We start from the raw sequence: 26,245 nt of genomic DNA on the forward strand, positions 1-26,245 counted from the left end.
CCCCACATGACCCAGTGTTGAACTGAGTATGACATCGTTATTTCTATTATTTGACAAAGTGACCTACTTTTTGAGCACATGTGACCTAGATATCATCAAGATAAAAAATTCTGACCAATTTTCATGAAGATCCATTAAAAAATATGACCTCTAGAGAGGTCACAAGGTTTTTCTATTATTTGACCTAATGACCTAGTTTTAGAAAGCACGTGACCCACTTTTAAACTTGACCTAGATATCATCAAGATGAACATTCTCACCAATTTTCATGAAGATCTCATGAAAAATATGGCCTCTAGAGAGGTCACAAAGTTTTTCTATTTTTCAACCTACTGACCTAGTTTTTGATCGCACATGACCCAGTTACGAACACGACCTAAATATCACCAAGCTGAACATTCTCTACAATTTTCATGAAGATCCATTGAGAAATATGGCCTCTAGAGACATCACAAAGTTTTTCTATTTTTAGACCTACTGTTCTAGTTTTTGACCGCACGTGACCAAGTTTCGAACTTGATCTAGATATCATCAAGATGAACATTCTGACCAATTTTCATGAAGATCTCTTGAAAAATATGGCCTCTAGAGAGGTCACAAGGTTTTTCTATTTTTAGACCGACTGACCTAGTTTTTGACCCCACGTGACCCAGTTTCGAACCTGACCTAGATATCATCAAGCTGAACATCCTGACCAATTTTCATGAAGATCTCATGAAAAAAATATGGCCTCTAGAGAGGTCACAAGGTTTTTCTATTTTTAGATCTACTGACCTAGTTTTTGACTCAACGTGACACAGTTTCAAACTTGACCTAGATATCATCAAGATGAACATTCTGACCAATTTTCATGAAGATTCATTGAGAAATATGGCATCTAGAGAGGTCACAAGGTTTTTCTATTTTTAGATCTACTGACCTAGTTTTTGACCCCACGTGACCCAGTTTCGAACTTGACCTAGATATCATCAAGGTGAACATTCTGACCAATTTTCATGAAGATCTCATGAAAAATATGGCCTCTAGAGAGGTCACAAGGTTTTTCTATTTTTAGACCTACTGACCTAGTTTTTGACCGCACGTGACCCAGTTTCGAACCTGACCTAGATATTATCAAGGTGAACATTCTGACCAATTTTCATGAAGATCCATTGAAAAATATGACCTCTAGAGAGGTCACAAGGTTTTTCTATTTTTAGACCGACTGGCCTAGTTTTTGACCCCACGTGACCCAGTTTCGAACTTGACCTAGATATCATCAAGCTGAACATTCTGACCAATTTTCATGAAGATCCATTGAAAAATATGACCTCTAGAGAGGTCACAAGGTTTTTCTTTTTTTAGACCGACTGACCTAGTTTTTGACCCCACGTGACCCAGTTTCCAACTTGACCTAGATATCATCAAGGTGAACATTCTGACCAATTTTCATGAAGATCTCATGAAAATATGGCCTCTAGAGAGGTCACAAGGTTTTTCTATTTTTAGATCTACTGACCTAGTTTTTGACCCCACGTGACCCAGTTTCAAACTTGACCTAGATATCATCAAGATGAACATTCAGACCAATTTTCATGAAGATTCATTGAGAAATATGGCCTCTAGAGAGGTCACAAGGTTTTTCTATTTTTAGACCTACTGACCTACTTTTTGACCCCACGTGACCCAGTTTCGAACTTGACCTAGATATCATCAAGGTGAACATTCTGACCAATTTTCATGAAGATCTCATGAAAAATATGGCCTCTAGAGAGGTCACAAGGTTTTTCTATTTTTAGACCTACTGACCTAGTTTTTGACCGCACATGACCCAGTTTCGAACTTGACCTAGATATCATCAAGATGAACATTCTGACCAACTTTCATAAAGATCCCATGAAAAATGTGACCTCTAGAGTGGTCACAAGCAAAAGTTTACGCACGCACGGACAACGGACGCCACGCGATCACAAAAGCTCACCTTGTCACTTTGTGACAGATGAGCTAAAAACAAGAGCTGTCTGAGGTCAGCAACGCTTGACTATTCGAGAGTCTTGTCAACTGAATGAATATTAAAGTCGAAAAAGGGGCATAATTTTGTAAAATTGCAAAACAGAGTTATGGAGCCTGTACAATGCATATCAGCTCATGACAATGGACAACTGTGTGAAGTTTCAATCCATTTCCATAAGTGGGTACTGAGATACAGCTTACATACAAAACTTAACCAAAAAACTGTTAAGTCAAAAAAAGGGGCATACTTTTGAAAAAAAGCAAAGTAGAGTTATGGAACCTGTATACTGCATGTCAGATCATGACAGTGAACAAGTGTGTGAAGTTTCAATCCATTCCCATTAGTGGCTACTGAGATACAACCTTACATACAAAAACTTAACCAACAAGAGCTGTCTCCATAGGATGACACATGCCCCCAATGGCACTTTGAATGAATAGTTATGGCCGATGTTAGAGTTTAGGACCTCTGACCTACGGAGCTGGGACTTGCGCGCGACAAGTCATCTTACTATGTCACACATTCATGTGTAGTTATTTTAAAATCCATGCATGAATGACAAAGATATGGACCGGACACGCCCATCAATGCACTATCATGAAAAATGACCTTTAACCTCTAAGTGTGCCCTTGACCTTTGAGCTACGGACCTGGGTCTTGCGCGCGACACGTCGTCTTACTGTGTTACACATTCATGCCAAGTAATTTGAAAATCCATCCATCGATGACAAAGATATGGACCGGACACGCCCATCAGTCGAAAAAGGGGCATAATTTTGTAAATATGCAAAATAGAGTTATGGAACCTGTGCACTGCATGTCAGATCATCACAGTAAACAAGTGTGTGAAGTTTCAATCCATTCCCATAAGTGGGTACTGACATACCAGCTTACATATAAAACCTTAACCAAAAATTTCTGTCAAAAAAGGGGCATAATTTTGTAAAAAAGCAAAATAGAGTTATGAAACCTGTGCTATGTAATTCAGTTTATCAAAGTGAATAAGTGTGTGAAGTTTCAATCCATTCCCACAAGTGGTTACTGAGATACCAGCTTACATACAAAAACTTAACCAAATCGGGATGCGGACGCAGACACCGACGTATGGGTGAGTCCAATAGCTCTACCTATTCTTTGAATAGTCAAACTGAAAATCTAGTTTTAGTAACTGTGACCTTGACCTTGACCAAATGGCATTAAAATGACCTTTTTTATCACACAAAAAAAAAAAAAACAAAAAAAAAAAAAACTGGATCTCAGTGGGGTTTGAACCAATGCCCTTCCGTTTCACAGCACAAAAAGCTTATGCCCAATGCTCTAGACCACTGTGCCACTGTGAATTTTTCTAAGTATGAAGATTAATAAAGTTATGCTGACATTGAAACTGACTCCACTGACCCCATATATAATCCCAAACTCTGTCTCTATGCAAGCTACCTATATACCAAGTTTCATTTGAATTGGTCTATCCTAGCTCAAGTTATTGAGTGAAACCAAAAGTTGATGCTGCCCACCAGCCCAATGACATTCGCCAATCTAATAACCAGTTTTCTTGAAAACCTGGTTAAAACTAGAGTTGTCACAGGAGTGACGAATTATACCCCCACAATATGGCCATGTCACAGAACTAAGCCAATGTCAAAGCCGAAGTTGCTTGACCTTTGACCTACTGACCACAAAATCAAAAGAGGTCATCTGCTAGTCATGATCAACCTCCCTATGAAGTTTCATGATCCTCCGCCCAAGCGTTCTCAAGTTATTGTCAGTAAAAGGTTTAAATGACCTTCGACCTTTGGAACTTAAAATTAATACGGGTCATCTGCTTGACATGACCAACCTCCAGATTAAGTTTCCTGATCCTAGTCCCAAGCATTCTCAAGTTATTGTCCGAAAACTGTTTAAATGTTTCGGGTCACTGTGACCTTGACCTGTGACCTACTGACCTCAAAATCATTAGGGGTCATCTGCTAGTCATAACCAACCTCCCTATCAATTTTCATGATCCTAGGCCCAAGCATTCTCAAGTTATCATCTGGAAACCGTTTAACTGTTCAAAGTCACTGTGACCTTGACCTTTGACCTACTGACCTCAAAGTAGAACTTGACCTGTATTTCATGATGTTACATCGGTGTACCAAAATTTATGATCCTAGGCCCAAGCGTTCTCAAGTTATCATCCAGAAACCATTTAACTGTTCCGAGTCTCTGTGACCTTGACCTTTGACTTACAGACTCAAAGTCGAACTTGAACTGCATTTTATGATGTTACACCTGTGTACCAAATTTATGATCATAGGCCCAAGCGTTCTAAAGATATCATCCGCAAACCATTTAACTGTTCCGAGTCACTGTGACCTTGACCTTTGACCTACAGACCTCAAAGTCGTATCTGACATGCATTTCATGATGTTACACCTGTGAACCAAAATTTGTGATCCTAGGCCCAAGCGTTCTCAAGTTATCATCCGGAAACCGTTCAACTGTTCAGGGTCACTGTGACCTTGACCTTTGACCTACTGACCCCAAATTCGAACTTGACCCCTGTATTTTCTGATGTTACACCTGTGTACCAAAAATTATTTAAATTGGTCAAGCCTTTCTTGAGTTATCATCCGGAAACCATGCAAAACCAACGGACCGACAGACCGCCAAGCTCACTCCTACATACTCCCCCAAACTTCGTTTTGTGGGGGTATAAATATTCCTACTGCTGTGCAAAATCTAGTTTATCAAAGAAAACTTAAAATATTCGTAAGAATTTGTGGGTAAAAATATTTAACTTTGGTGTATACCGATAATTATAATAAAAGAGTAAGAAAGAAGAACTACAAACTACATTACGTGTTTGAGGATTAGAAGCAGAAGTAAAAGCAGACTGTCTCCAAGCTTCTGTACGTTGCTGCTGGTACGATGTGTTAAACACATCACTACTCGTGTTCTTACGTGGATGTTCAACGATGTAGCGATATGCATCCATGGCACTAAATGGGCGGTTCCTAGACTGAACACTCAATTTCCTGAAAGCAGATTTATAGACTGTGTTGCTAGGATCCAATAGTACTGTAAAAACACTGAATTAACAAAACCATAAAAAATTTCTTCATAACTAAATGACAATTTTCCTTACAAAAGTGGTGAAGAATTAATGGTTTTTGGTATGAATGTGCATATAGGTAAATCATCACATAGAATACAGGCCTGACCAAAGGCTCAAACATAAATAACAAAAAGGAAACAAGATAAATCAAGAGCTCCGCCAAGTAGGGCAATATCCGGCCAAAGAGTTATATAAGAGGAGGACGGAACCAAAGTAGAAAGAAAAAGCAAAATTTAAAGATTTTTTTTGTAGGAGGTCTGAAGGGGTGTGGGGGTGGGGGTGGGGGGTGGGAGGTGAAGCAGGGTGTGAATGAGGTGGTGACAGGATACTGAAGGGCAAGAAACTAAATGATTTTTTTGGTGGGGTTGTCGGCTTGTAATGATTCAAGTCAATACCTTAGTTGTTTTTAAGTTACGCTCTGAACACAAAATATGATGGGTAGATTTGACCTTTCTGTAACCTTGACCTTTGATCTAACACCCTGGTTCATGCATTCTGAACATCGTCTCATCACCATCTACTAGGCATAGGAAATAGAGATCAATATAATTGCACCTTTTCTAATCCTACCAGGTGTTCTGTATTACAAAAGTGCTTCTATTGTGACATTTTGATACAAGCAAAACTGTATTATCTTCACTATTATTTACTTACTGGTACTTCATTTTATTATTGGCTTGTTAAAAGTTTATTTTTTACCATATGTAAGTTGACAGAATCATAGGAACCATGTTTTGAGGGGTAAATCAAACACAAAAGAATAAATCCTAAATGTTTTTGTTGTGCAAAAAAGTATGATATTGTGTATAAAACAGTTTTCATTTTCCACTCAATTGTGTAATTGCAAGGGAAGTAAACTAATAGATATCTCTGATTATAAGTATTAGCCCAAGGCAAGAGTTGTCATTCTTTGTGGATCACAACTTTAAATTAAAAATTAAAACTTCTGTTATTGATATTAACAAAACTATCATAAACTTCACATTTGTAAAATCATTTTTGGTTATTTCAAGGACTTGGAAATTAATTTCTAGACCTTATTTAATGTATTACTACCATTAAACATTTTAGGGTCTATCTCTACATCTACCATCTACCTACATCACAAGTTCGAAGGCAATACTTTGAATGGTTCATAAGTTATGCTGCAGACACTAAAGATGACAGACAGATTTGACCTTTGAGCTTGATTTGTGACCTTGCCTTAAACCTTGAGACCACGTTCATGTTCTCTGCACATTGTCTCATCTTTACCTAACACACCAAGTTTGAAGTCAATTCCTTGCATGGTTATTTAGCTATGCTCCGGACAAAAAATATGATGGACAGTTTTGACCTTTTAGCTCTATTTGTGAACTTGACCTTTGACCTACAGTGTTGTTTCAAGCGTTCTGCACATCATCTCATCACCATCTACCTATATCCCAAGTTTAAAGTCAATACCTTAATTGGTTATAAGTTATGCTCTGGACATGAACTATGACAGATGGATGGTTATCACATAATATGTCCCATTTTTCCAAAACTGGCATATAACAAGAGCTGTCACAGGAGACAGCGCGCTCGACTATTTCGATGCTGGATAGTGAAACTGGGCACATCTGAGGAAACTAGAGCTGTCACTGGAGTGTTTAATGACTCCAATTGTGGATGAAGATATTGCACAATAGCATGAGTCTATGTCAAAAATGTCAACTTAAAGTAATAAGAGAGGTTAAAAGATAAAATGTATCAAAACACTATATAAGTATATCCTAAGCAAAAAGGGGCATAATTCATTAAATATTGGTGCCAGATTTATGCACCATGTGTCATATGGTGTGGGTGATGATGTTGAACAACTATTTTAAGTTTGAATCAAATCCATTCAGTAATAACAGAGACAGAGTGAAAGTGCATCAAAACTTTAACCTAAAATTCTAAGTAAAAAGGGGAAATAATTCATGAAAAATTGGTCCAAGAGTTATGCATCTTGTGTCATATGATAAGGGTAATGATGCTGAACAACTGTTAAAGTTTGAAACAGATCCATTCAGTAATAACAGAGATAGAGTGAAAGTGCATAAAACTTTAACCTGAAATTCTAAGTAAAAAGGGGAATAATTCATGAAAAATTGCGCCAGAGTTATGCATCTTGTGTCATATGATGTGGGTGATGATGCTGAGCAACTATTTTAAGTCTGAATCAAATCCATTCAGTAATAACAGAGGTAGAGTAAAGTGCACCAAAACTTTAACCTGTAATTCTAAGTAAAAAGGGGGAATAATTCATGAAAAAATGGTCCAAGAGTTATGCATCTTGTGTCATATGATAAGGGTAATGATGCTGAACAACTGTTAAAGTTTGAAACAGATCCATTCAGTAATAACAGAGAGAGAGTGAAAGTGCATAAAACTTTAACCTGAAATTCTAAGTAAAAAGGGGAATAATTCATGAAAAATTGTGCCAGAGTTATGCATCTTGTGTCATATGATGTGGGTGATGATGCTGAGCAACTATTTTAAGTCTGAATCAAATCCATTCAGTAATAACAGAGGTAGAGTAAAGTGCACCAAAACTTTAACCTGTAATTCTAAGTAAAAAGAGGGAATAATTCATGAAAAAATGGTGCCAGAGTTATGCACCTTGTGTCATATGATGTGGGTGATGATGCTGAACAACTATTTTAAGTCTGAATCAAATCCATTCAGTAATAACAGAGGTAGAGTGAAAGTGCATCAAAACTTTAACATGAAAATCTAAGTGAAAAGGGGGATAATTCATGAAATATTGGTGCCAGAGTTATGGCCCTTATGTCAGATGATGTGGATGATGATGAGGAATAAGTATTTCAAGTTTGAATCAAATCCATCAAGTAATTACAGAGATAAGTTGAAAAAAGAGAAAGTGTAAAAAAACTTTAACCAAGGTGGGGACGCGGAAAGACGCTGACGCCGGGTCGAGTAGGATAGCTCTCATTATACTTCGTATAGTCGAGCTAAAAATGAAAGAGGATATCAAACCTTAAAGAACCACTTCACTTTATATTACTATACAGGTAGCTTTAAGATATCAATTTTTAAAACTGTGTGACCCTGACCTTGGAGTTAGGGGTATGGATGTTGCATGTGACATGTGGTCTTATGGCCAAGTTATTTCAAAATCTGCCAGTGCACAACAACGATAATGGCTTGACAAAATTTTGTGTACAGACATGCAATGCACATCTTTGACCTTTAAGTGTGACCTTGACCTTTGTGCTAGGATTGTGGATACTGCACAGGACATGTTGTCTTTTTCTGATGGATATTTGAGCCAAGTTACTTCAAAAACCTACAACGCACAACAAGTTATCAGTTAGACAAAATTTTATAGCAAACACGGACGCACACACTGATTAGCGTAACATTATAATACCCACATTTTATTGGCTGTGACATGGACATTTCATTTAACAAGAGCACCGCCTTGCGGGTGCTGACGCTCATCTGATTTTTTTTGTGTAATAGAAATATTGTCCTACCCATGATTTTCTAAGTCTAAAAAGGGCCATCATTCTTGCAAAAAGCAGGATAGAGTTATGTTTCTTGATGTACAGTGTCCACTTACGATGGTGAAAAACTGTTGCAAGTTTTAAAGCAATAGCTTTGATAGTTTATGAGAAAAGTTGACTTAAACATAATACTCAACCAAGAAAATGATTTTTAAGTCCAAAAGGGGCAATAATTATTGCAAAAATCAGGATGGAGTTACGCTGCTTGCTGTACAGGGTCAGCTTATGATGGTGAACAAGTGTTGCAAGTTTCAAAGCAATAGCTTTGATAGTTTAAGAGAAAAAGTTGACCTTAACATAAAACTTAACCAAGAAATCTGATATTTTCTAAGTCCAAAAGGGGCCATAAATCTTGCAAAAAGCAGGATGGAGTTATGTTTCTTGCTGTACAGGGTCAACTTATGATGGTGAACAAGTGTTGCAAGTTTTAAAGCAATAGCTTTGATAGTTTAGGATAAAAGCTGACCTAAACATAAAACTTAACCAAGAAAACTGATTTTCTAAGTCCAAAAGGGGCAATAAATCTTGCAAAAAGCAAGATGGAGTTATGTTTCTTGCTGTACAGGGTCAGCTTATGATGGTGAACAAGTATTCCAAGTTTCAAAGCAATAGCTTTGACAGTTTGGGAGAAAAGTTGACCTAAACATAAAACTTAACCAAGAAATCTGATATTTTCTAAGTACAAAAGGGGCCATAAATCTTGCAAAAAGCAAGATGGAGTTATGTTTCTTGCTATACAGGGTCAGCTTATGATGGTGAACAAGTATTCCAAGTTTCAAAGCAATAGCTTTGATAGTTTAAGCTGACCTAAACATAAAACTTAACCAGGCAACGCCGACGCCGACGCCGACGCCGACGCCGACAACCGCTCAAGTGATGACAATAACTCATCATTTTTTTTCAAAAAATCAGATGAGCTAAAAATGACTTATATAAAAATAATTAACAAACATGATTATGCACTATGGTATTTGAAAAACTTACCGGAGTTGGATGTCAATCCACTGAGGATTGTCTCCCCTTTTGATATTTGAATATTTCAGACTCATTTCAGACAACTCAATGAAGCAAACTAACACATTATAATTGAACTAAATCCTTAAATTATCTTTTCTTTTTACTCTATTCATTCCCATCACAGACTTTGTGACAAATAAAAAAGCTATTATATAATGTTGGCATAAACACTTTTATCAAATATATGAGACTGGTAAACATCAAAAACAAATGGTATAATAAATATAACTGTTACAGCATAATGGTGACACCCATTCAATAAAACTAGAGTTCTGTAAACATCTTAAATTGCTTAATCAAACACACCTTTCTGATCCCAGTGTTACCTTTGAACAGGTCAAATACCGTATGAGTTATGGTGCTTTATGAATATTACATGAATGATTTGTGTAGAATCTGAATAATTCGAGTCTACATGTTATTGAGAACATTGTAGAACTTTACACTTGATTACAAATGAAATAATTCATTTTGCATGACAAAAACTTCATCAACATTATGGTTCAGATGGTGAGTAAATATTCTGGTAAAAAACATTGTAAAAAGTTTTTACTGAGGGCAACTAGGTATTATTGTCAGGCTGACTTGAGAAGGTAAGCTTAAACAATGTACATATAGAGGCCTACAATTACGAGAGGAACTGGCGGTGTGTAACATAGTATTTCACTCAGAACAATAGCTCTCACATAAAGAACTGAAAGGTATCAAAGTTATCTACCCTGTTTTAAGAGGGGCTCTTGTTGGTATAAATGGTTGTCTCCCTTTAATCACAGGTGCTCTTCCTTTTCTGGCACTTTTGTCGTCTTCTTCCATTATCTCAACCTGCAAAACATGCTACATAATTAGTTACCAATTCATTGTTTACATTAAATACAGTAAGTTCTTGCTGTTTTAGAAGTTCTTCAGCCTTTTAACCTTCATTCTGGCAAACAGCTAGTGATCACCCTGATCAAAGTATGTGTGGCCTACCATATACCATCAATAAAGACACTTGTATTTTAAACTCTGGATCTTCTAAAATATTAGATTAAACTCTTGAAGGTTTTGAATATTTAATTAAACACTGAAGCTTTTACCATGAGTGTTCATAAAGATCTTACAAATCATTAAAACCATGATCTATCATAAGGTAAGCTATTTCACACAATGGTAGCTCATCTTTTCACAACTCAATTAAAAGTACTTCAGATATAACTTATTTATTCTAGTTCAGTTGTTATTAAAGTTTTAAGTCTATTATATAAACCATTCTCAAGTTCTCCCCTCGGAAAAAGAAGTACTGATGAATATGAAGAAATATAGTTGTGACTCAAACAAGGCACAAACTTCTAATTGAAATCCACAAAAATTTGACCCAATAAATATTTTTAGATTATTTCACAGTATTAGAAAGGTACTTTAAATAACAACTAAAGTAACTGTTAACTGTCAACATCACCGGTACCTGAGGAATGTTTATTTTCAAGCTAGAGTTAGTTTTTCTTGCAGTTGTCTCCCCTGATTTTCTACCAGTGTCTGGTGGAACATTTGGTGCACTTGCCGGTCTTCCTGTTCGACATGTTGCCAAACCCTGAAGTTCTGGTTCTTCGTCTGAATGTACTAAACTATCAGCCACTGTTCGAGATGTGTCAGGCCTCTCATTTTCCTTGTTTGCCTCAATACTGAAAACATATATAACATTACATAATACTAGCAAGATTTCAAATACAGCCAGGACTTTTAAGAGTTCAAATGGCAAACTCTTTTAAAATCCTGAACTGAAATTTAACAGTTAGACTTACAAATTACACTTGTCACCTGTCCTTTAATTCCTTTTGTCGTTCACGACTACACTGTCAGACCAGTAGGATAATTAAAAATTTTAATGTTTAAAAGAAACAAGCCCCATAAATTGACTAAATCTTTAACAGGAACAAAGGCTACAGTCTAGATGATTTGTGTATTTTGTTCCCTACCAAGTATGAATGTTACCTGTTTGACAAGTTTTAACAAAAGCTGTCCGTAAGACAGCACGCTCGTCTTTTCTCAGTGCTTGACTCTAAATTAGAGCTTTGTCAGTAAAACTTTATGAAACTTTAACCAAAAAATTCTAATTTAAAATGGGGCATAACTCTGTCAAAATTCAAACCAGAGTTATGGTGATTGTTTCTCCTGGTGTAGACTTTGATAGTAAATAACTATTTTAAGTTTCAAGTCAATAGCTTTGATGGTAACAGAGATATTTGACTTTATCAGCAACTTTAACCAACTGCGACACTGACGCCATGTTTCCGTGAGCAGTGCAAAATCAATTTTCTCTTCTCTGAGAATCTGCCCAAGAAGATCGCCTTTATTTACAAGGGATCTGCAGTTTAATGTTAAGCATATGACTTTTTCATTCTTGTATTTAATAACAATGTATGATCTTGTTTAATTTGAATTAAATTTTTCATATGAACACCAGCATTGCTTTTTGCCCTTGGGCGACCCGCTCCTTTACCTCTGTATTTTAACAGATTAAATTCTTTCAATAATGATAATGTCTCTCCATTTGGTATTGTATATCTTCTGGGTACACGGCTATAATCCAGTAATTGTTCTCTACTGTATTGTAATTTCATTGTGTTTAGATTATCATTAACTCCAGGTGAGATTTTGTTCACCAAATCCGATGAAATCCGCATTAATAGGTGTTCACTCATCATTGCTGTAGGTAAAATGCACATGTATAAAATGTCACAATATATACAATTTTACCAAGTCTAAAATTCTCAAAAAGCACAAAATGAATCCAAGAAATAAACACAAAAACACAATCCTAGCTATCTTCTGCACACAACTGCAAAAATTCAATATTCTACATAAAGCAGAAACACTTGAAAACAGTCAAAACTTAGGAGCTCAAAAATATGCAGCCTACACCTGGCGCAATACCGTAACGATGAGGCGAGTGCAATAGCTCTACTTTTTCTTCAAAAAGTCTAGCTAAAAACTGAATTGTGATAACTTAGTTACCATCTGGATATAGAATACATTGGGATGATTAAAGTGTGTGTGGATGTTGGTCTTCACACATACTTCAAAAAGCCCAATGTAGATGGTAACTACATAACCACAATTTATTCCTAATATATATAGATTTGTTTTCTTCTTCTTTTTTCCACAAGAATTTATTTGCTTCATTGTTAATTTTTTTGTCAAGCCCACTTGCAGAAGCGAAGACATAGTCGTCCAAATGGCTGTTTGGTGTATGTGTGTCTGTGCGTCCGTCCGGATTTGTTTGTCCGGACCATAACTTTGACATGCATGGAGCAATCTTGTTTATATTTGGCATGAATGTTAACTTCAGTGAGATGTAGTGTCATACACAAACCCCAGATTCCTATCTCAAAGGTCAAGGTCACAGTTGGAGGTTAAAGGTCATGTCAGATCTTGTCCGGCCCAAAACTTTGACATGCATTGAGGAATCTTGTTTATATTAGGCATGAATGTTTAACTCAATGAGACAGAGTTTCAAGTGCAAACGCTATCTCAAAGGTCAAGGTCACAGTTAGGGGTCAAGGGCGGGCACAACATTTTGCCGTGGGCATCTTGTTATGAAATAGATCTCTAAAATGTCTAAATTGTCAATTAACAGCAGTTGTTAGAATAGTAAAGGTTCTTAACATCACATCACTATGCATGCTTCTATGGGCAACTTTGGGGATAAAATGCATGTTTTTCTCATGACAACATGTAAACAATCGAAGCCAATCGAATGTTATGACCTCTGGAATGCTCTGCCATAGGGGTCACACAATTCATTGAGGATTGATATGCATCAGCTGTGTATAGCTTCATCTAAGGAGAGGCATGTGGATTGTAAATATTCATTGAGACAATGTCAAATTCAGTAACACTGGTGGAAAAACAAACAAACAATTCTACCTTTCCTGTTGTTTCTGGTTGTCCTCCACTACTGCATCTGCTCCCTCAATTTTGGCACTATTTTCTTGTTTTTCCTTTTCAGCAGTCCCAGTGGTACATTCATGACCAGAATCCTGGTAATACAAAAAAATGCTACTTTTTAAGGTAATGATTTGTCTGTTTACCCTTTTCTCTGGACTTTTTCCTTCATATCTGAAAATTAAGATTTTACAGTACATGAAACCACATACTGCTGGCATCAGAAGCTGCCAAATTTCTAAAATCGACTGGCCCATCTTTCAATATGGGCAGTATCACTTATCATTAAAAGGGTTGTTCACTGAAAATTTACTGACTGAATAGCAAACAGTGCATGGATGTTCAGGCTGATCTTGGTCTGCACTGGTTGCAAAGGCAGAATGACTTGCCACCAGCAGATTAAAGGTTAAACCACTTCTGTGCCACTTATTTTATTTATTCCTACATGGCAAGGACTGTCAGGCAACCTGTTGGTAAAGGAAAAACTGCACTGGTACTGCCATTACATAGGTTACATACCATACCATTGTTTTAGTAATTAACTTAAAAAGATTGACATTAGAGTTTCATCTCAAAATGTAACCTTGTCATTGGTCTCTCCATAACTCATCTCAAAACTTAGCTTTATAACCTGAGGCCTAGAAGAGCCAATGAACATGACCAAATCTTCAAATATTAGAATTTATTCAGTTACAATGTAAATTAATATATATGTGTAATTTAATCAATAATAGGTTACAGTTTTAATCATTCAAAATGTGCTAATTTTAATCTGTTTAAATTATTATTATCCTAATCACCTAAAGTTACCGGTGATAATCTGGTCAAGTAAGGATATGCTGGTCTAGCCGCAGATTAAAGGCCAAACCTAATGCTCAGTTCCAATGTAAAGGCCTTTAAAGACCAAAGTGTAAGAATAGAAAGAAGAGGACTAAAGTTTAATATTTAACATCAACAATGCTCATTAACACCATTGTAAGTGTCTTTTTTATCACTTTAATTTCAAGTCACAAAATTTAAGATTCAAACAACTTATAAATGTCTGCTGTTTACACTCTTTACATAATGTTTTAATTAATTAATGAAATAATGTAATATATATATATACTTCAGTAAAATTTAAATTGTTATAATGCAGCCATTCATGAATTAATCATCGTAGTTGGCAACTCATTTTCTTTAACCAGTAAATACAACACCTTTATAAAGAAAATAAATTGGTTTTTAAAATGTACATAATTTCTTTGAAGAATTAAACATAATTGTTAGCTATTCCTATGGCAAACTGTACACAAATTATAAAACCATTTAATGTAAATAGAATTGAGAGTGAAAATCATTTAGAGTGTTTTATATTTGTACAATTTAAGCGCCTACTAAGTTCGGCCGGGGACAAGTTAAACACCTGAGCTATATGGAGATATTCAATGCCCTATAATTATATTGGTACAGTCAATATTATCTGTTAGTTGTTAAATATTTGTCGCCGATCAACTTATGCAAATCACTTGCATTAATTTATTCAACAGCTTATAAAATTTATAACTTCTTATTATAAACTTTCTCAGTAAGTGATAAAAAGTTTTCTAACAGGACACAATAACATACTCCTACCTATATATCATACTTGGGTAAAACTATTAGGTGTGCGAAAAAAACATTTTTCATTTATTGAACAGTGATACAGTGACAGGTATGTAAAATAATTTGAAGTTTTTGTGATAAAGTGGACGTAAGTGACACGATATGATTCTTCGTTGTTTGGGTGAGTATCTCAGGTATCAAGTTGATTACACTTGCTGGATAAACAAAAGTCAATCTTATATCTTATTAATAACATATTGATTTTGAAAGACATATCAACTCCTGTCTTCTGGGCAACGTAACATCGCGTTGTACAAGTATGTTGTATGCGATAAAAATTTTGTTTTATCATATTTTAATGTAATATACAAATCACCCTGGAGGGCAAAAAACATACCCAGCAATCTAGGTATTGGTGAAATGGGATTATCTTTAGACTTCGGGAAATTAAATTAAAAGTCAGGACAATGACATAGTTCCTTTGATAAAATCTCTCAAATTGGATATTTACTGTTTAATAGGCAATTACTTCTATCTACAAATGGAGGTAAGATTTGCAATAACTCTTAAATTATTTTCTGTTATATTTTTTCTTGATTTCATTCAAATTTTTAGCAATTTAGTCACTACGCTTTTCTGGTGTTCAGTGTTTCATTTGTACTGAATTTCAACATATAGATTAGAAACATTTTTCAATTCTTCTTACTAATATTTTTTTGTTTCTGTAACTGATTTTTTTAAAGACCTCAAAGAATAGCTGTAAGTTTCTGTAATTGTTCTAACAGAAGTTTAAACATGTAGCTTGTCTTGTCTGTATTGTAATTCATCATACCAAGCTTTAAAAACAAGAAGCTACATTCAATAAACGCTTGATGTCCACGGTGGCATCCTTGTCGATACAAAGGAACCTAAGTCCAAACTGAGGTCAAGGTCAAACTGAGGTCAGGTGATGTTTGAAGATGAGGAATGGCCACAGGTTACATCTGCATTAGTATCAAGTCATTCTAGTAAGGGGTATTGATGCTAGATGAAACGGTCCCATTTAGTTAACCTCGTACGGACAGAGGAATGGATGGACGAACGGACAGACGAACGGACAGGACAATCACTATATGCCTCCCGCATCAGTAGATGCCGGAGGCATAAAAATCTGACATTTCTGTTATTGTAATTCTTCTAACAGAGGTTTAAAGAACAGTCTGACATTTCTTTAATTCTACAAACATAAACTAAAGAACTGACAGTTTACAGTAACTGTAAATCTACTAACAGAAGTCAAATAATAGTCTGTAACTGTAATTCTGCTGACAGAAGTTAAATAATAGTCTGTAACTGTAATTCTGCTGATAGAAGTTAAATAACAGACTGTAACTGTAATTCTGCTGACAGAAGTTAAAGAACTGTCTGACAGTTTAATGTAATTGTAATTCTACTACTAAAAGAAGTTAAAGAACAGTCTGTAATTGTAATTCTACTAAAAGAAATTAAAGAAGAGTCTGACATTTCTGTAATTTTACAAATACAAACAGAAGTTAAAGAACAGTCTGACAGTTTAATATAATTGTAATTCTACTAACAGAAGTTAAAGAATGGTCTATTATTGTAATTCTGCTAAAAGAAATTACAGATCAGCCTGTAACTGTAAATTGACTAAAAGAAGTTAAAAAAGGGTCTGACATTTCGTTAAGGAGAACGTTAGACATTTCTGTACAAATCAGTAACTTGCCCAGTGAAGTTGAAAAAGTAATCTAACAGTTTGTAAATTTAAGGGCTGGCAGACATTTCAGTAATTGTAAATATACTCACTAAATTTCTAAAATGGACTGGTCCATCATTCAATCTAGGCAATACCATTTGTTATTCGAAGGGGTGTTCACTGAAAATCTACTGACTGAATAGCGAACAGGGCCATAGACTCCGAAATGCCTGGGCTGATGTGGCTAGTTATCGAACTTGGCAGAGGACTTATGGTCAAGCACATTTTGTTCAAGTTTGGTGAAGATCGGATGAGAAATGTTCAACTTATAGAGTGCGGACAACAGTAAAAAGGCCGATTTTCCGTAATTCAAGGGCCATAACTCTGAAGTGCCTGGGTCGATTTGGCTAGTTATCGAAAGTGGCAGAGGACTTATGGTCAATTTTATTTTATTTAAGTTTGGTGAAGATCGGATGAGAAATGTTCGACTTAGAGTGCGGACAAGATCTGTGACAGTCAGACAGACAGACACACACACAGACAGGAGTAAATCAATATGTCTCCCACACCACTGTGTGGTGGGAGACATAATTCAGCATGTTTACAATTGCATAAAAAGAAATAATATCAATACAATGATTACAGGTAAATCCTCTCACATTATTCTACCAATTAAGCTAATTGATTAAGCAAGAATCAATATAAAATGGATGTAAACCACAGTCTATGACTAAAAAACACCCACTAATTTCTCTATAAATTTGATACAGCCGAAGTTCAAACTGAAAAATTTCGTTATTGCCAACTTGGTGACACAACATTTATTATTAAAGGAAAATGACTACAGAAATAAAATGAGTTCACAAAAACCTAAGTCTTGATACAGTAAGTTCAAAGCGTCATAGTTACCACTAAGTTCTTGGGATTTTAAATAAAAACAGTTTCAGAAGTTCGTTATTTCATGACAGACTTTTCATGACAAATTATTCTATTGTGTGTGGAAAGGCAAGTGCATTATGTACAGTACATTAGTTTGAAACAGAAAAGCTGGAATTAAGCTTGACTTATCATATAACAACCTAAACTGTATCTTCTAGTTATACCAATAAAAAACGTAAAATTTCATAATAATCAGATCATTCAGCACAGTAGACAGAACACAAGGATATGAACCGAGTGTTTGAGAGTCTGATCCTCAGATGATGTGAATATTCTTCGTAGACAACATAAGTCAACTGTCCTTCAACTTTGCTGGGAATCAGTTTTTTATTATAAGACTGAAAAGTGTTACCTAAAGAACAGTTTTTCATTTATATTAGTATATCATTACCTTTTCAAAATATCAGAGAGAAATATCTACAGGTATACAAACTCTTCACATTTTTCAAATATAAGAGCTTGTAACTTGGCTTAGTTATTATTTAAAACGCAGCTTTAAAAGAAAACAAGAGCTGTCAGTGGACAGCGCGCACGACTATTCTCAGTGCTTGATAGTATAATATAAGCAATGAGTAAAACTTTAACATTACAATAAGCATATTCTAAGTCGAAAAGGGGCCATAATTAAGTCAAAATGCTTGATAGAGTTGCCTCCTTCTTTTTACAGACTGGAGTCATGATGGTAAACAAGTATGCAAAATATGAAAGCAGTATCTCAATGGACTTTGAAAATATTTGGGGTGGTACGCAAACTTTAACATTTATTATAAGTAGAAAAGGGGCCATAATTCAGTCAAAATGCTTGATAGAGTTGCCTACTCCTTTTTACAGACTGGGGTCATGATGGTAAACAAGTATGCAAAATATGAAAGCAATATCTCAATGGACTTTGAAAATATTTAGGGTGGTACACAAACTTTAACATTTATTCTAAGTCAAAAAGGGGCCATAATTCAGTCAAAATGCTTGACAGAGTTGCCTCCTCCTTTTTACAGACTGGGGTCATGATGGTAAACAAGTATGCAAAATATGAAAGCAATATCTCAATGGACTTTGAAAATATTTGGGGTGGTACGCAAACTTTAACATTTGTGTGACGTAACGCTCACGCCGACGCCGGGGCGAGTAGGATAGCTCCCCTATTCTTCGAATAGTCGAGCTAAAAAAACAAACTCCTAAAACATTTAGGAAGCAAATCAAGGCTTTGCTTTACCAATTTTCAATAAACAGATGCAGTAAAATCACCTGACAACCTGACAAAATAAACTGAAAGTGAAAAGTAAGGAAATCTATATTTGAACATTAAGTGTATTAAATATTCAATTATCTGACTATCTCTTCTTTCATAAAACCTAGATCAGTCTGTATCAATTTTCAGTAAATTGGCCTGCTTTCAATGGTCAGGGTAGATATGTTCAATATTTTATGTAAATCATTGAAAGTATCAAAGGCATGAAATGATTCTGCTGAGCCGATCACATCCATTGAACCTAAAATTGTAGTTTGAAATTATCGACTAGGTTTCTTATGATATTGTAAACTTAAATACATCCATTAGCGATAAAGCTTTGGAGTTGTCACTTACACATTTTTATCTAAATGGCTTTTTATGAAACTTTTCAGAAGCTTTCAATGGCTTATATATGGAAGTTCTCTCAGTATATACATAGACAATATGCATGCACTGAGTTCAATACAAATATCAAAAGGTGCACATTTAGGAAAAGTTTCTTGATCTGTTAAACAGCTATTAGAGTATTTCAATAATTTAAAATGTTTTCTTTTGCTTCTTTAATTTTTTAAAATCTCTTCTTGTCACTTAACCATAAATAAAGAAAGGGAGTTAAATCAAAATGTCCAAAATGTCACTTGCAAGAAATGATTATTTTGAAATTAAAGGTAAGGCCTCGGCAGTTTTGTAATGCACTTTAAAGGCAAGATATTTTCATTACATTTAACACAAACTCTTTTTTTTCCACAATTTTCAAGTTTCATGAGTTAAAAGCTCTAGTTCATGGCAGGAATGGCAGGAGTTAAGACATCGCGGAAGGAGTTAAAAGATCATGGAAGGAGTTAACAGATCACAGTAGGTGTTAAGAGATCAAGGCAGGAGTTAATAAATAATGGCAAGAGTTAATAGACCACGGTAGGAGTTAAAAATCATGACAGGAGTTAAGAGATCATGGTATGAGTTAACAGATCATGGTAGGAACTAAAAGGTCATGGTAGGAGTTAAGAGATCATGGCAGGAGTTAATAAATCATGACAGGATTTAAAAGATTATGGTAGGAGATCATGGTAGGAGTTAAGAGATCATGGTACGAGTTAAGAAATCATGGTAGGAATTAAGTCATGGTAGGAGTTAAGAGATCACGGTATGAGTTAAGCGATCATGGTACGAGTTAAGAGATCATGGTGGGAGTAAAGAGATCATGGTAGGAATTAAAAGCCATGGTTGGAGTTAAGAGATCATGGTATGAGTTAGGAGATCATGGCAGGAGTTAAGAGATCATGGTAGGAATTAAAAGTCATGGTGGGAGTTAAGAGATCATGGCAGGAATTAAAAGATCAAGGCAGGAGGAGTTTAAAGATCATGGTAGGAGTTAAGAATAATGGTAGGAGTTAAGGGATCATAGGAGTTAGGAGATCCTGCTAAGAGTTAAGAGGTCAAGGTAGGAGTTTAGGGACCGTGAAATTAGTTAAAAGATCATGGCAGGAGTTAACAGATTATGACACTATGTTCATTTAACTGATCACCTTTAATTTGTTTATATGTAATATTTTGTCTTCACGTTTTAGGTAACAGAGCTGCCTCACATTCATGACCCCGAGATGCGGGGTTACAGGTTGCTAGAAAAAGAGGCAGAGGATGTTGTCCGCTGTGTAAAATATGAAAGAGAGGAAGATGTGGTGCGTATATTACTGAAGAATGATCGTGATTCGAGAGAAATCTGTACAATAATTGTACAAGATGGCAGTACAGCTCTACATGCCATGGCACAACAATCAAGGCCACAAATTCTGCAGGTATTCATTCACATTTAATTTTTATTTTTTGCAACCATATATATATATATATATTATTATGTAAGTTATCATATTAAAATATGTAACTTCTCATATTAAAAATCCATCTTACAAAATGGTTTGTGGAGGTTTAAAGTCTCTTAAATATGCACATATTTCATACCTTCTGGGAAAATTTTACTTGGGAAAAAGACTGTAGTACACAATACAAAGAGATAGACTTTCAATCATGACTCTGCAAAGAAAGCTTTGAAAAATTAAACCAGATAATTCTTATAAAAAGGACAGCTCATGCACATATTATTTAATAAAAAAAATACAAATATGAATTATTGAAGCAAAATATTACTGAATTAAGTACCACTTGGCTGTTTGACTCTGTGTAAGTTCCTTTAACATTTAGGTTATACAATAGGGCTGACTCCCTAACTGCATGGTAATACAGTAAAATGGGCTTATTTTGCCCAAGCTTTATTTCATGATTTAGTATATAGCAGTCTTAGACCCTTCTGTTAATATTTTGTGACTTGTAACTATGTTTCTGGATATAATGCTAGTTAATATTCCTGCTTGTTGAATTTGCTAGACACACTGGTCATACATACTTAATAACCCCCAAAAAACTTGAATATCATCAACAATGCCTACATAAAAAATTCAATGAAAGAAGGAAAGTTTATGATCTGCAAAAGGCAATTTTGAACTGGGCCTTGCAACAAAAAACAATTATTTCCTGTATGACTTCATTGTGGTTTTAATTTACGATGTTCAATATCTAGGAATCAATAAAACGCTGTTTGTGCAGGGCCTTTAAGTTTTAAGTATTCTAGCTGATATGCAATCATAAACATATCACATTCAAGTACACTTAAAGCAGACGCAAATATTGCTGAAATGACAATGAATATAAAGTTACTTGTTTGACAAATACAAATTATTCTCCGACTTAATGGAATCCTTTCATCTTTTCTTTTTAATTATATATAACATGTTTGCATAAAATACAAATTCTGTATACCAGACACCACAAAAGTGGAATATACAATGCTGTCAGAAAATGGCTGATGTCAGAAAAATAGATACCACTTACAAGGTGTTGGATATTGTTCAGAAGTGATCTCCATGTTGAGATTAAGTAATAATGTTTCTGTATACTGCATCATGTCTTATAACATAATTTTATTTGGGTTTGAAACAAAAATAAAAGATTTAAAAAAAAATGTATTCCTCCATTGCAAATTACTATCAACTTTTCCTAAAATAATGCTTGTTTCACCATGGAGGCAAGCACTGGTTCTTCCCAGGAAGTATCACCAGTTAAAGAACCAGACTGTCTTTTCACAAAGAGCTAGGCTAAGTTAGCTGGACAGTCCTGTATCTAAAAGATTTCTCTCTCTCTCTGTTATGGAGGCTTTCTCTCACTCTGCCACTCTGGTCAGGTTGCTCTGTGTCTTAACTAGCAAAGGATGAATTGGCACCCTGAGTGACTGCCTTTGTATGTAAAGCACCTTTGAACTTGTAATCAGGCAAAGGGCGCTATATAAATCTAGTATATGATATACATCAACGTCTAATTTTCATTAGCTTAAAACTGAGGTATTCTTATCAATATATCAATGTATATATGTTTTCAATATATTACAGTTATTGCTTGACCTTGGAGTTAACATTAATGCCAGAAATAATGAAGGCAAGACTGCATTGCAAACAGCCCTACTCTACAACAATTTACTTGCTGCTCGCATGCTCATAGACAGTGGAGCAGATATCAACGAGACCCTTTCTAAACGTACGGGAATGTCTTTATTACATAAACTTGTAATGAGAGACAATCTTCAGGGGACACAACTCTTAGTGGAAAGAGGTGCATTAGTGAATACCCGTGATTCAGCAGGAAGAACGCCCCTGCATTTGACTTTGTTAAGAAATAGCTCCAAGATGACACAGTATTTGATTGAGAAAGGCGGAGAAGTAAATGCAATAGATGGAAATGGAGACAGCTTATTACATGTATCTTTACAATACAAAAATACAGACATAACTAAGCTGCTTATTCAGAAGGGAGCAGACGTGACATTGAAAAATAAACAAGGCCTTACCCCCTTACACCTGGCAGTTGACGGTCCATTTGTAGACATTACACGAGTAATTCTCAAAAAGAGTACAACTAACGTGAACACAAAAGAAAAACTAATGGGAAGAACACCACTGCATTTAGCGTGTGCACTGAACTGCACACAAATTGCACGAATGCTTACAGATCATGGTGCAGATGTGAACTTGTCTACAACTTTTCGTAAATCCCCGCTACATATAACAGCAAAACATGGGGCAACAGAAACTGCCCAATTGCTCATCAAACAGCATGCCAATGTTAACATGCTTACTACTGGCAATAAAACACCTCTACATGAGGCAATTGAGTATAGAAGTTACAATATTGGAACTCTTTTAGTTCAAGCTGGGACAAATATTAACTTTCGAGATCTTCATGGATTAACTCCTCTACACTATGCTGTAAATGCTCAAGCGCTTAGTTTTGTGACATATTTACTGCATCATGGTGCAATGATAAATGCACGAGACAATAAACAAAAGACAGCGTTACACCATGCTGCACAACTCGACAGCCATGATATATGTATGTTTCTGCTTAAAGCTGGAATTGATCGTGACTCTCCCGATGAAGACAACAAGCTGGCAGATTTCTACGCAACTACTCCTCAACTTAAAACTATTCTCAAAGAAGGACACGAACCAAAGAAAACTGACAAGAAAAAAACTCTGTCAAGACATTAGAAAAGATAATGGTCATTGTATTTGGGGAAAAAAACATCAGAAAACTTCTATCATGAAAATGATAACTGCAATTATATATCATTTCCAAATTTTATATTTCAACATTAAAAACTAGAACAAGGACATTAAAATATTGAACTTGAAAGTTTAAATTGATAGATGAAGATAACCTTTGTTTTCTGTGATAAAACTATTTCTTTTATTGTTTTATTTTCTTATATAGCACTCTTGGTTTTTATTATTATTACATTGTTACACAGTTATGTTTGTTTGCTAATCCTTTCAATAGGAATGTACAATTCTATAAATTAACAAGAGGGTCATGATGACCCTGGATCGCTCACCTGAGAAGTATGAGCTACATGTTTCAAATGTCAAACTGATGATTTTTAGAAATTTTTCGGAAGATTTTCCGATGTACAATCAAGTAACCCCTGAGGCTGGGCCAATTTTACCCCGGGGGTCATGATTTGAACAAAGTTTGTTGAAGTCTACTAGGCAATGTTACATATCAAATATCTAAGATCTAGGCCTTCTGGTTATTTTTAGCAAATTTATGAAGTTTTCCCTATGTACAATCAAGTAACCCCTGGGGCTGGGTCAATTTGACCCTGGCGGGTCAAGATTTGAATAAATTTTGTAGAGGTCCACTAGGCAATGCTACATGTCAAATATCTAAGCTCTAGGCCTTCTGGTTTATTTTTAGAAAATTTTGAAGATTTTTCTATGTACAATCAAGTAACCCCATGAGGCGGGGTCAATTTGACCTGGGGGGTCATGATTTGAACATATTTTGTAGAAGTCTATTAGGCAATGCTACATGTCAAATATCTAAGATCTAGGCCTTCTGGTTTATTTTTAAAAATATTTTGAAGATTTTCCTATGTAAAATCAAGTGACCCCTGGGGCGGGGTCAATTTTGACCTCAGGGGCCATGATTTGAACAAATTTTGTAGAGGTCCACTAGGCAATGCTACATGTCAAATATCTAAGCTCTAGGCCTTCTGGTTTATTTTTAGAAACTTTTTGTAGATTTTCCTATGTAAAATCAAGTGACCCCTGGGGCGGGGTCAATTTTGACCCCGGGAGTCATGATTTGAACAAATTTTGTAGAGCTCTAGGCCTTCTGGTTTATTTTTAGAAAATTCTGAAGATTTTTTATGTACAATCAAGTAACCCCATGGGGCGGGGTCAATTTGACCCCGGGAGTCATGATTTGAATAAGTTTTGTATAGAAATCTTTTGAAGATTTTCCTGTGTAAAATCAAGTGACCCCTGGGACAGGGTAAATTTTGACCCCGGGGGTCAGGTTTGAACAAATTTTGTAGAGATCCACTAGGCAATGCTACAGGTCAAACATCTAAGCTCTAGGCCTTCTGGTTTATTTTTTACAAAATTTTGAAGATTTTCCTATACAAATCTATGTAAAATCAAGTGACCCCTGGAGCCGGGTCAATTCTGACCCCGGGGTCATGATTTGAACAACTTTAGTAGAGGTCCACTAGGCAATGCTACATGTCAAATATCTAAGCTCTAGGGTTTCTGGTTTTTGAGAAGAAGATTTTTAAAGATTTTCCTATGTAAAATCAAGTGACACCTTGGGCGGTGTCATGATTTGAACAAATTTGGTAGAGGTCCACTAGGCAATGCTTCACACCAAATATCTAAGCTCTAGGCTTCTGGTTTTTGAGAAGAAGATTTTTAAAGTTTTTCCTTTCGGTTGCCATGTCAACCAGAGTTCTGCATGGAATTCAATTCTTTGAACAATTTTTGTAGAGCTTCACCCAAGGAACATTCCTGTGAAGTTTGGATGAAATTGGCCTAGCGGTTTATGAGGAGATGTTGTTTAAAGTAAAACTTTACGGACGGACGGTGGATGCCGGACGGTGAGTGATCCTAATAGCTCACCCTGAGCCTTTGGCTCTGGTGAGCTAAAAAGGAAAAACAACCTTTTGCCTATTTGCCTCGCATGCCTGAAGAATGGAATAGCTTTTAGGAGATACTGTAATAATTTGGTAACAAGAGGACCATGATGGTCCTGAATCGCTCACCTCTTCCCACATGACCCAGTTTTGAGTATGACATCGTTTTTTCTATTATTTGACATAGTGACCTAGTTTTTGAGATCATGTGACCCAGTTTTGAACTTGACTTAGATATTATCAAGATAAAAATTCTGACCAATTTTCATGAAGATCCATTGAAAAATATGGTCTCTAGAGAGGTCAAAAGGTTTTTCTATTATTTGACCTATTGAACTAGTTTTCGAAGGTATGTGACCCTGATTTGAACTTGACCTAAATATCATCAAGGTGAACATTCTCACTAATTTTCATGAAGATCTAATGAAAAATATGGCCTCTAGAGAGATCACAAGGTTTTTTTATTATTTGATCTACTGGCCTAGTTTTTGACCGCACGTGACCCAGTTTCAAACTGACCTAGATATCATCAAGGTGAACATTCAGATCAATTTTCATGAAGATCCATTGAAAAAAAATGGCCTCTAGAGAGGTCAAAAGATTTTAATAATTCTAGACCTACTGACCTAGTTTTTGACCGCAGTTGACCCAGTTTCAAACTTGACCTAGATATCATCAAGGTGAACATTCAGACCAACTTTCATACAGATCCCA

At 35.6% G+C, this 26,245-nt stretch overlaps 2 protein-coding genes across 13 annotated transcripts in view; one reads left to right on the forward strand and one right to left on the reverse strand.

The window, feature by feature from the left end:
• LOC123525858 (uncharacterized) overlaps positions 1–26,245 on the reverse strand; it is a 145,948-nt gene that overhangs the window by 17,147 nt on the left and 102,556 nt on the right. For 7 of the 8 annotated variants that reach the window (XM_053538088.1, XM_053538084.1, XM_053538089.1 and 4 more), the window contains 4 exons: positions 13,547–13,659; positions 11,085–11,301; positions 10,359–10,462; positions 4,835–5,010 (listed from right to left, as the gene is read on the reverse strand). In XM_053538088.1, coding sequence (XP_053394063.1) covers positions 4,835–5,010; positions 10,359–10,462; positions 11,085–11,301; positions 13,547–13,659 — 610 coding nt within the window. The remainder of the gene's footprint in view (positions 1–4,834; positions 5,011–10,358; positions 10,463–11,084; positions 11,302–13,546; positions 13,660–26,245) is intronic. The other variant, XM_053538086.1, reaches the window with a different exon arrangement.
• LOC123525205 (putative ankyrin repeat protein RF_0381) lies at positions 15,029–23,872 on the forward strand. 5 transcript variants are annotated; one of them, XM_045304065.2, is made up of 3 exons: positions 15,029–15,131; positions 20,583–20,810; positions 22,455–23,872. In XM_045304065.2, exons 2-3 carry the CDS (start codon positions 20,616–20,618, stop codon positions 23,607–23,609), a joined length of 1,350 nt encoding a protein of 449 aa, XP_045160000.2. In that variant the 5' UTR covers positions 15,029–15,131; positions 20,583–20,615; the 3' UTR covers positions 23,610–23,872. The 5 variants fall into 5 exon arrangements, with proteins under 5 accessions (XP_045160000.2, XP_045159999.2, XP_045159998.2 ...); XM_045304064.2 differs by having other exon boundaries at positions 15,120–15,257; XM_045304063.2 differs by lacking the exon at positions 15,029–15,131 and adding an exon at positions 15,199–15,329.

This window comes from Mercenaria mercenaria, chromosome 3 (assembly GCF_021730395.1).
Source record: "Mercenaria mercenaria strain notata chromosome 3, MADL_Memer_1, whole genome shotgun sequence".
NCBI lineage: Eukaryota > Metazoa > Mollusca > Bivalvia > Venerida > Veneridae > Mercenaria > Mercenaria mercenaria.